The sequence below is a fragment of the Lepisma saccharinum genome, chromosome 15 (assembly GCF_977018435.1).
Source record: "Lepisma saccharinum chromosome 15, izLepSacc3.1, whole genome shotgun sequence".
NCBI classification, from domain to species: domain Eukaryota; kingdom Metazoa; phylum Arthropoda; class Insecta; order Zygentoma; family Lepismatidae; genus Lepisma; species Lepisma saccharinum.
Genome location: NC_139243.1, coordinates 69,710,277 through 69,722,556, shown reverse-complemented (window position 1 = coordinate 69,722,556; position 12,280 = coordinate 69,710,277). Strand labels below are relative to the sequence as shown.

Genomic DNA, 12,280 nt, shown 5'->3' with positions numbered 1-12,280 from the left:
GTTGCAAATTGCACACTTAAAAGGTTTTTCTTTTGTGTGTATTCTCATATGCATATTAAGCGGTTCCTTGAACGAAAACACTTTGCTGCAAATAGAACAATTAAAATGTTTCTCTTTTGTGTGTATTCTCATGTGTCCATTGAGGTGTGGTTTTTGGGCAAAATATTTGTTGCAAATTGTACACTTAAAAGGTTTTTCTTTTGTGTGTATTCTCAGGTGTCTATTGAGGTGTGGTTTTTGGGCAAAATCGTTGTTGCAAATTGCACACTTAAAAGGTTTTTCTTTTGTGTGTGTCCTCATATGCATATTAAGCAGTTCCTTGAACGAAAACACTTTGCTGCAAATAGAACAATTAAAAGGTTTCTCTTTTGTGTGTATTCTCATGTGTCTACTAAGGTTATGTTTTTGGGCAAAATCTTTGTTGCAAATTGCACACTTAAAAGGTTTTTCTTTTGTGTGTGTTCTCCTATGTATTTTAAGGTAATATTTATGTGCAATTTTTTTTTCGCAAATTGTGCAATTGATAGGCTTTTCTTGGCTGTGAACTCTCCCATGCATCTGAAGATCTCCTTCATATGCAAAATTAATTTTGCAAATTGGACACTTAAAAGGATTCTTCCTTCTCATATGTCTATTAAGGCCATGTTCATATTCATAATGTTTCTTGCATATTGAACAATTGAAAGGCTTCTCTCTTGTATGAACCCTTATATGTTTATTCAAATGTTCTTCTTTGAAGAAACTTTTGGTGCACAAGGAACAAATATATTGCTTTCTTTTGTTATCACCCTTGTCATCTTCAATATATCCCTTGGTTTTAGACGATTTTGAAGTTTCAGCCTCTACTATCCCTTCTTCACTTAGATATTCTGGATTATTTTTTGGTTGCTCTTGTTCACTCATTTTTCCTGCAGATACTGGTAAATGGGTAAATAACTTTGGAACATCTTGGACCTGTCCTTCCATATAGCTCTTGTTCAAGCATCTGAAAAAAAAATGAACATACAAATGTAGGTGTGCTTCTAAAATAATTACTAATATCTGCAGTACAAAAGACTTTAAGGGAGTAGCATCTAGTTTTCTGTGCTATCAAGAAATGAGACTGTACTTTAATAATTGCTTACGTGAGATGCCAAGATAACATTACTGTGACTTTCACTCCTTTCACTATCACCAATACTAACTTCATTAAATTCTTCAATGTGAACAATTATAGATTGCAGTGACAAGATAAACTGATTTATCTACTTGCTAATTTCAGGAGTAGGCATTAAACATGCAACACAACAAGTCTTATATTACTGTACTACATAACAGTAAACTATAAATATCAGCACCATGTGAAAATGAGGGATAAACGCTGATACCAGCTTTTTAAAATTTCTTGACATTAAGAAGATAATTTTCAATAAATTTGTTTGTATAAATGTTCAAAATGTAACATGCAAAAAATTTCCAAATATTACAGGATTGCTGTTCTTATATCCGGTGCAAGAACTGCCTTTATGGCAGTGATCCTCTGTTGCCACATTTCCCTACGAAGGAACTCACAGTCAAACAACCAATTAGGCCTAGTGTTTGGAAGCAATGATGTTCAAAATCACCGTCCGCAAATCAACCAGTAGGGAAACAGGATTTTGTCAAAATAACAGTTCTGCACTGTGGTTGCACATCAGTTGCTGTAATTGCTCTGTAATAATATGTGACACCAAGGGATGAAGTTTCCTTATTTGCTTTGTACTTTGGATCAGGAAAAGCCATTAACAATTTGCTCTGCTAAAAAGCCTGCATCATGGAATAAAGGTTTTCCATCTTACAACTACTGTCAACATGCTTTAAATGTGCCATTTGAAAGCATGGGTGGGATTTCTATTGGGTAACTGCAGTGTGGTATTAAAAAGTTTCCAGAGGAGGGGTGGAATTCTACTGACTGTCTAGAGACAGCATATATATCCTATATAGCTATAAACACACACATACATATATACATATGAATCAAAAATTTTCTACCCCCATAAAATAGCACCTAAGATACTTTGCTAAATTACTGCTACATTTGCAAAATCATAAAAATTACTCATTTACTTGCATCTCAGGTTTTTTGTGTGTGTTTTTTTCCACTTATTTTTACTTGATGCATTAACTTGCACTGATAATATTGCATCCAAAATATACTCTAATATACTTTAATATTCATATCCATATACATATCCCATAGTGAACCATCATTAGTTGATTCTCCTGTCAGAAAAATAATAAATATAGTTAGGTGGTAAACTTCTATTTCTTGCATTAATTTTGTTGTACAGTGTGTCCGAGAAAAAATATACCAATAAAGAATTTAAATAACTCAACAATCGTTAGCGATACAAAAGTCAAATAACATTTATTTGGAAGAGGGAAGAAAGGATTTTTTTTTACCACCAGAAGGGAAAACATCGTAACATAATTAAGCGCATGCACGGTGCTGCTTTTGGTTTGCAGAATTGAAGTCTCCTGTAACAGTACAAAGAAGATTCCGGTAACAATATGGACAGGAAGCACCAGAACGTCATTACATTGTTAAATGGCATAAACAATTGCTGGAAACAGGGTCTTTCTTGAGGAAGAAAGGTAGTGGTCAGAAGCGTGTGAGCGAGGGTAAAGTGGTTGCAGTTCAGGAAGCTTTCCAGAGAAGCACACATACATCTCTGAGACGTGCTAGTTCTCAACTTCAAATTCCACGTTCTACTGTGCATGATATCGTACATAAAAGGTTAAGGCTTAGAGCTTACAAGTTACAGCTTGTTCAGAAACTGAAGTGCAGTGATAAACCCGCTAGGTTTGATTATGCTAGTGAAGTGCTATCATGCATTGATGATGACAATGAATTCCTGACACGCGTAACATTTTCAGATGAGGCTACCTTCCACATTTCCGGAAAAGTACATAGACATAACTGTAGAATATGGGGTAAGCAGAATCCTCATGGAGTTGTTGAACATGAACACGACAGCCCAAAGTTGAATGTGTGGTGTGGTTTGACACGAGATTCCGTAATTGGGTCCTTTTTCCTTGAGGAAGCTACAGGTACAGGTGCAAGTTACCTGCAAATGTTCCAACAGTATGCTGTACCTTGTATACCTCAAGGGTACATATTTCAGCAGGATGGGGCCCCCCACATTATGCCCGTTGTGTTACTAAGTTCCTTAATAACATTTTCGCTGGTAATTGGATTGGGAGGGGTGGACCCATTAAATGGCCACCACGGTCACCAGACTTGCCTCCTTTGGGGTTATGTGAAGACTATGGTTTACCAAACACCTGTGCATGACCTCAATGAACTCCGAGAAAGAATTATCGATGCATGTGGCTCCGTCACTCATCAAATGTTGAAGAACACTTGAATGGAGTTTGACTCCCTTGATGTTTGTCGTGCCACCAAAGGAGCACACATTGAGATCTACTAAGGTGAATTTTTTTTCTTGTTCTTTGGTTAAAAAAAAATTCTATGATTTTCTCTTCCAAATAAACGTTATTTGACATTTCAGTCGTTAACGATTGTTGAGTTATTTAAATTCTTTATTGGTATATTTTTTCTCAGACACACTGTACATATCAATAATTTGCAGTTTTATATAATATTATCAGTTTTCGATTGAGCATATTCTAGGTTTGCATGTCAAATACTGATAATGTTATCAACCACAAATTTATTTGTATGTGTGTGACATGTATATTTGTAGCTGTAACTTTTGAATGTAATTAGCGGAGACCTATAATTGGGCAGCTAAATGCCTGTTGATCCCACCCCCCAACTTAAATAAATAAAAAAATAACAGTTCCATTAGCTTGTTAATTCTGAAAATTGAATTGAATTGAATTGAAAAGTCTTTTTATTTACTACAGAGCGAGATTCAGCCTTGGGCTGCTCTACCACCTAACTCTGGTGAATAAAAGTTACAATACATACATTTATAATACTGAATAATACTGAAATCAAATAACATAACATGAATGAATATGACATAAATGAAAAATAATAAAATTATAAGAGAATACAATGACAGATACATTAACACACACACACACACACATACACACGTGTACATACGCAATTTCCAGATAGATACTAAAATAGCATGCACACAGGTTGAAATATTCTTTGTGTCAGATAAGTGTTTGCAAAATACATGGTTTTACTTTACTTGATTCCTGTTGCTTAGCCGTACGAGCTAATGCTGAATTTTTGTCTTTCCAATAAAAATAATACGACTTGTTCTTTGAAGTTTTTGGGTGTTGTAGCAAAAGAAACATAATCGGGGAGAGCATTCCAAACCTTTGCAGACCAGAGGGAGAAGGAGCCTTCGAAACTGACAGCAGAGTGGCGGGGAATGTCGATTTTTCGCCGACCTCTAGTATTGTATGGATGTATGGAATTTCTAAATGCCAGTTTCTCGTGGAGATAGCTAGGTGTTTGCAATTTTAATACTTTATATATTGTAGAACACTGATGCAGGAGGCGTCGCCTAGACATGTTAAGGATTTTGTATGTATTGAGCAAGGGTAGGATGTGCTGATTTCTCCTGATCGAGAGAACGTAACGAATGCAAGAATTCTGTATTTTTTGTATTCTGTTCGATATTTTACGTTGTAAATTCGTGCCGTACACCACATCACAGTAATCGAAAATAGGATATATTAGAGTTTCGATGAGATATAATTTCGTTTCTCTAGTGAAAAAGTCTCTCCTCCTGTAGAGTGATCTCATTATTGTTAGTGCTTTTGTGCATTGCGCTGAGATATGTCCTGCCCAGGAAAATTTGGGATCAAAAGTAAGGCCTAGATTTTTAACGGTTGGTGCATAAATTATGTTTTGGTTTTTAATTTTGATGTTAATCGTATCATAATTTACTTTTTCAAGATAATAGCTAGAGCCTAAAATTGTGTAGACGCATTTATTCTGGTTAATTGCGAGCCCATTTGCAGTGAGCCAATTGTTAAGGGTATGTAGATCATTGTTTAGATTATCTATCTTGTTTAACAAATCTGATGGTGATGACGATATCATCAACTGCGTATCATCCGCGTAACAATGTATATTACAATGGCTGATGGTCTTTGATATATCAGCGACGTATAAGGTGTATAAAAGGGGGGCCAGAATGGAACCTTGCGGGACTCCTCCATTTAATGTTATCGGTGATGATCCGGTGTCGGCAGGGTAAAAAACCCTTTGTCTTCTTTCGTTTAGATATGATTGGAACCAGTTTATTACAGGCTTCGAAAAACTGTAGTATTTCATTTTTGCTAGGAGAAGGTTATGATTGACAAGATCGAAAGCTTTAGAAAGGTCTAATAACACTAGTATAGTTAGTTTTTATCGTTAATTGAACGTAAAATATTGTCCGTGACAGATAATAATGCCGTGGTTGTACTATGAGAAGTACGGAAACCTGATTGAGAATCAGGTAAGATATTATATTTTGCAATGTACTCTTTTAATTGTATAGATATTATCTTTTCTGTGACTTTTGAAAATATTGATAGAATGCTGATTGGTCTTAAATCGCTTAGAGAGGTTAACGCCTGCTTTTTGGGGAGCGGAATAACTCGAGCTTCTTTCCATGCATTTGGAAATTGGCTGGTTTTCAGAGAAAAATTTATGGTATGCGTGAGTGCCGTAAGTATGAAGGGAAGGGCCAGTTTAAGCATTTTGCACGTAATGTTGTCCACTCCTGCAGCATTTGATCGAATACTGTACACTGCCTTTTCAACCTCAGAATCTTGAACCTGGCAAAAGGATAATTCTTTTGCATCGTTTTGAAAGCAGTTCTCTAAGAAATACTTGCACTCCTTTGCAATAATGGCTTTGTCTCGAAGAACACTGTCGTAGACATTTGCAAAATGTTTATTAATTTCAGAGGGACTGCTCAGGTGAGGCGGAAGTTCTCCCGCGTTCCGTTTGCTACCGATACCAATTGTTTTTAGGCTATTCCACATATTCTTTGAATTTCTCTTATTGTTATTTACAATAAAAGAAAAATAAGCTTTTTTCTCTTGCCTCATAACAGAAGTGGTAAAATTTCTTAATCTTTTATATTCGTCCCAATGTAAAATTAATTTGCTTCGCTTGTATTTACGCAGCGCACCATCCCTCAGTTTCATGAGCAGCTTAAGATTATCCGTTAGCCACGGCGCTGGCTCTTTCGTCACCCTAACCGTTCGTAATGGGGCGTGAGCGTTAAACAAGGCGACGAGATTTTTCTCAAGAAATTCTATTTTAGAATCGATGTTTCCAAGTTTAAACGTTTCATTCCAATTGATGTTTACAGCATCTAGACAAAAATTTTCATATTCAAATTTCTTAAAATCTCGGTACGTAACGTACTTGGCTTTATCCCTGGGTTTTGCGCAATGCAGTGACACGCTCGTCAAGCAGTGGTCTGAAGTTCCGATTGGACTCGCGATTTCGAAAGAAGATACAATGTTGGGGTTGTCAACAATTATTAAATCTAACAATGTTTCGGAAGATTCTGTTATTCTAGTGGGTTTATCAATCAATTGTGTTAAACTATACGATTTTATAATATCTTTAAGAAACAGGGTCTCCGCTTTTTGTGTGCTGAGCATGTCGCAATTAAAATCGCCTAGCATAAGGAAAGCGTCTACGCTGGCATAGTTATCTGAAATAATTTCTTCCATGATGGCGAGATTTGTATAGGGTACATTTGGTGGATGGTAAAACGCGCAAATGCCAAGTTTTAGGTCACTTACACTAACTATCATGCTAATATATTCAATATCATTGGCTTCGGATGGTCGGAAGTCTACGAATTTTACTGCCAGCGCCGAGCGGATATATATGGCAATGCCCCCGCCCTCTTTCTTGTTTCTGTCGTTACGGAAAACCGAGTAACCGGGGATGTTGATTTCGTTCGTCCCGTCTGCGCTACAGAGCCACGTTTCCGTTAGTATTACGATATCGTAAGCACGTTGGCGTACCACGAACCTCAGTTCGTCTATTTTCGGGATTAAAGAACGAACGTTTGCGTGTGCTATGCTGAGGTCGGATAAATTTGGCAACCTCTGCTTCCGAACCAGGGTGTCGTGGGTCTTTGACCGAGTAACGGGGGTTGAGACTGTTTGATGGTCAGGCGGGTAGGGGTCGCTCTCTCTCATGACGTTTTCACCCATTCTTGAAAGAAAAAGGCGCTACTGTTTCTCCTTCCCTCCCCTCTCTCTGCAGCCGATCGGAATACGTAGCTGTGGGGACGTTCTTTGATCAAAAAAGCGAACAATATATCAAGGCAAGCACTTACCTGACTAACACGAAAATTTCTAAGACACGCATCCAGGTTATTTCTTCTCTTCATCGGGTGGAAACGAGTACACAAACAACGACACACAATCACACACTATTGCTTGAGACGAAGACACAAACACATAATATTTTAACGGCAAAATAGAATTAAACATATTTAGATTATTAGTTTTCATGGCTCTTGTAGAATACACTTCCTATGAGCGACATAGGAGGCACTTGTTGCGATCCCAGAGTTTTTTCTTGTTTCTTTTTTTTTTATCGCGTATTACGGCTAGATTGTTTTATAGGTTTGATAGTTGTCTACATGATGTGACATAGTGTTTTGTGTTACCTTTCCTGATCACTATTTTCCCATCTTCCGTGTACACCTGTTTGAGACCGAACTTCTCGATGGCCTTCCTGAGAAGCTGCAGCCGTGCACTGCAGAGATCTTCTCTTATGGAGATTCCAGAGTTTTTTAGTTTTCTTTTGTTCCTGAAAACTAGCGACCTTGCCCTGTAATTAGTAAATTTCACGATGATGCCTCTGTGCGACCCGGGAGACTTCGGACCTACCCTGTGCGTGCGGCACAAATCACCGTTGCTTATGTGAACCCCTAAATGCTCCTCAAAAAGAGAGAGGGCGATGTTGTCGGTACTTTCCCCTTCGGTCTCTGGAATTCCGAAGATACGTATGCTATTTCTTCTTTGGTATTGTTACAGATCCTCTGTTTTTTCTTGCAAATTTCGGATATTTTCGTCTCTGTCCGCGAGTTCCGCGCGAAGGTAGTTGACTTCTTCCGAATTGAACTTCATCGTTTCTGTCAAACGATCCACCACAGCTTTTGTGATCGATTCAATTATGGAATCTGTGATCAGTTTTAGCACTTCTGGGGTTTGCACCGCTGATTTCACTTGCTCGCAGATCTCCCTGACGAAGGCCTCTGTGTCCTGCAGGGGTGACTGACCTCCAGCTGCTGCTGATGCTCCGTGTTTTCTAGGCGCCATGGCTGCTGGCTGCTTTGTTCGCGTTCACAAGCGAGAGAAACTATTCAATATTTCGATAGAGTGACTGGGGTGGGAAAGTATCTCTATACAGAAATCGTTCACACTATCACTTACGAAACAGTTTCTATGAAACAACACCGCTTATCCTCTTTACACCTGCCTTTGTATAACGAAATTCTGGGAGCGCAACTTACACACGTTCACTCGGCCATGCAACACAGGATGTTGGAATTCGTTAGGAGGGTCACCAAGTTACACATAATTAGTCCAGGTCTCCTTGAATACAAAACATAAGTGATTACCAGTACTGCATATATAATGTCCATCATTGTATATATCATTTCATGATCAATTGTTGTTACAGAACTGAATGAATTCATTTTTGATTCTTCTGTATTTTTAGTCATGATATTTTACAAATGTGTTTAACTTGCAAAATTGCAAAACTACCAACTTGACAACGCATGCTGAAACCGAAAAATATTTCCAACAAAGGATACCACCTTCCGACTCGCCAATTATTATAGATTATGTATGTGTAACTTTATCACTATATACGAGGTCAGACAATCAAGTAATGGGACAGATTTATATTGTGAAAAGGAAACAAAAAATTGAACATTGCTTGATTATTACTAAAAGTACATCCCTCCTGCATCAATACAGCAATTGGCACAGTTGGCCAACGATCAATACAACATCTGCAAGTCTTCATGTGGTATGACTTGAAGATTGGACGTCACAACCTGTTGTCTGGTCTTGTGTTCATCAAAAGTGTGTAATTTCAGCAGGAGCTTCACTTTCGGGAACGGGGAATAATCACAGGTGGATAAATCTGGGGAGTAAAGTCGATGATTCAACACACTCACTTGTTTTTGGACTAGGAATGTATAGACAACCACTGCTCTGTTGGAACGTGCATTATCGTGGAGCAGGAACCAAGTGCCCGGTTCAGGATACTGAGGTCTGATACCTTCATGTTCTCTTCCATAATCATTCCGAGCACTACAATAGTAACAACTAATTACACTTTCACCTTCTGGAACAATTTCATGATGAATAATGTCTTTGCTATCATTAAAAAAAAAACATTGTCTTCACCCTTGGCTTTGAGAGCTGCATTTTCTTGCCTCTTGGTAAATTTAGTGACTTCCATTCAGCGATTTGTTAGTTCGTACAAGGTCCGTAGTAAAAATGCTCTGTTTTGTCCTCCACAACAATAGAATTCAAGAAATGTTTATTCCCGCAAGCAGTTTTCAGAATGTCCTTCATGAAACTTGATGTTCACTCCATGCTCCATAGCTATTACGTGATGACATCCTTGCACCTCCTTCACGACATGGCAGCATAATTCCCAGCATGCCTCTCGCAAGTTCATGAGGTGTTGCCAGGTTGTGGATTATGGACCACAGTCTCATTACTTTATTGTCGGACCTCGTACATCAAGCTACAGCCGTGTAATTTTTTCATTTGTTAAATTTTTCATGGGCAACCAACAATCAAAAGGAACTTGCCTCTTTACTACTACTGCCTTCTTGTGTAGATGCACTTGCAAATTTTCAGAACCGATCCTTTGATCAACACAGTCTTCAACGCCACCAGCTTTATCTGTTTTCGTTTATTTTGAAGGCAGATTCCAGACATTGCAGAGTCTGGAACTCGTAATGCTCACTTTTTTTTACTAACATTGTAGCTTCACAAAAAATCTAGCTCATTGTTCTAAAAAAAAAGCACACTTATCTTTAAAAAAATGACTTTGTAAAGGACTATCATGCTCGCATCAAAAATTCCATGTAGGCTATCTTCGTGCACTACTGTTCAAGTATTTGGCACTCATACAAATACAGACGTTGTGTGGTGACAAGTTCGAGTCACGTGACAACTCATTTGCAACTTTCACATTCCTGCCAAATTCCGTGGACAAAGAAAAGGGAAATGGGGAGATGCTCTTCAACTTCTTTGACAGTTTTAGGAAAATAACAGCCCTTGAGGCCACATCTGCATTCGCCAAAATTGGATATTCCAGCTGTCTGACAGAAAATGTTGCAATTGAATGGCAAAGTGAGAAAAAAAATGCCAATAATTTGTTGTTTCCCCCCAAATATAATTTCCCCAGGGATAAAATTTAACAAGCAGAGGGCAACATCTTAGCCAAAACTTGAACAAAGGAAAGGCTTATCTTTTTGTGTATTCTCACATGTTTCCTAAGGTAATCTTTACAGGCAAAATTTCTGTTGAAAATTAAAATATTTCTCTTTTGTATGTGCCTTCCTATGTATTGGGTTGATGAAAAAATAATGGCCATATTGTTTTGCTTTGTGTTTTGCAAATAATTTTTCCTTATATAAAGGGTGGGCACAAAGTCGCTTTCCCCAAAACAAGTAAGGAAAGAAAATAAATAAGCAAGGTATCACCGAGCATCTTTTTTGTACTAGGACTGGCACTACTGTGTCTCTAGGACTGGTAACAATGTTTTCCGTACGTGTTTTGTTTACTGTTTGTTGAAGAGAGTTGTTTACTGAGTGAAGTTGTTATCTTGCATTGCAGATCTTGATATGAATCGCAAATTAACAAATGAACAATGTGTTTTCATGCTACAAGCTTGGTGGAAACACAACAAAAACACAAATGTGGTGACAGCAGAATTCAGGAGAAGATTTCCAGGTATGAAACCACCATCACGTCAAGCCATGAGAAACCTGAACCAACAGTTTGAGGCTACAGGTCCTGTGCATGATCTACAGCGAAGCGGATGACCCCGAAGTGTACGAAATGAAGAAAACACTGCACATGTTGCTCAGACTTGTGTGTCCAGCCCAAAGAAGTCTACCAGAAGGCACGCAGGGGACCTGGGAATGACACATACCTCTGTAAGGAACATGTTAAAGGATTTGAACATGAAACCTTACCGGCCAAAGCTTCTGCACGCGTTACATGAATGTGATCCGGACCGACGTGTTGAGTTCTGTGAGTGATGTCTCATTTGGAACGAAGCTCACAGAGACTTCTGGAAATGAATTTTGTGGACAGATGAGGCCTCATTCAAGATGAACGGTCACGTAAACAGACACAATTGTGTTTATTGGAGTGATACCAATCCACACGAAATTATATGACGGAAGAGTTAAACGTCCCTGGTGTCACTGTTTGGGGTGGTATTTGGAGTGGTGGTGTCATAGGACCATTCTTTTTTGAAGGAACTGTTACTGGTGACACATACCTTCAGATGTTGCAGGACATTGTGATTCAAGAACTTGTCAATAACCCTCGTTATGAAAACATTCCATTCACGTGGCAACACGATGGAGCACTGCCTCATTTTAGTGTTGTTGTGAGAGAGTTGTTGGATCAACATTTCCATGAATGGATTGGTTGTCGTGATACCACAGATTGGCCACCATGTTCATGTGACCTCACACCATGTGACTTCTCCATGTGGGGTATTGTCAAAGACGAAGTGTTTTCTGAGAAACCGCAGGATTTGGTTCACTTGCATCAGCTAATCGAACAATCGTTCAAGAGATTGGATGACAATCCTCAATTGTGTCATGATATTTGCAAATCAGTGCTGAAGAGATGTACCTTGTGCATTGAACATGGTGGGGGACAGTTTGAACAGTATTTGAAGTACAAACGACACTTTGAAGTACAATGAAGATTGTCAAGTCACCTAGGTTCTTTTATTTGATTTCTTCATTTATTGGGGAAAGCGACTTTGTGCCCACCCTGTATATCTCACTGATTATATTGCATTTTAAAGCATATTTATTGCTTGATCGATCTGCCTTAAAATAGTATTCCTAATGCTTGATTTACCTTAATTCTAGGTAATACTTCTCTGCATGGTGACTGTTTTACTGGTCTGCTGCCGAAGACATCCACTACAACTATCTGAATCCAAGCGCCACCATCACAGCAGGGAAGTATTGTCACGAAATCACTTAAATGAACCGGAAACTTCAATCTCTGTGAAATATTTCTCTCATAG

The 12,280-nt window shown here is 38.3% G+C and overlaps 1 protein-coding gene across 1 annotated transcript in view; it reads right to left on the bottom strand.

Annotated features, from left to right (window-relative positions):
* LOC145999316 (uncharacterized) overlaps positions 1–12,280 on the bottom strand; it is a 206,841-nt gene that overhangs the window by 1,569 nt on the left and 192,992 nt on the right. The window contains exon 4 of the mRNA XM_083136257.1: positions 605–985. Within this exon, the coding sequence (XP_082992383.1) occupies positions 605–985 (381 nt within the window). The remainder of the gene's footprint in view (positions 1–604; positions 986–12,280) is intronic.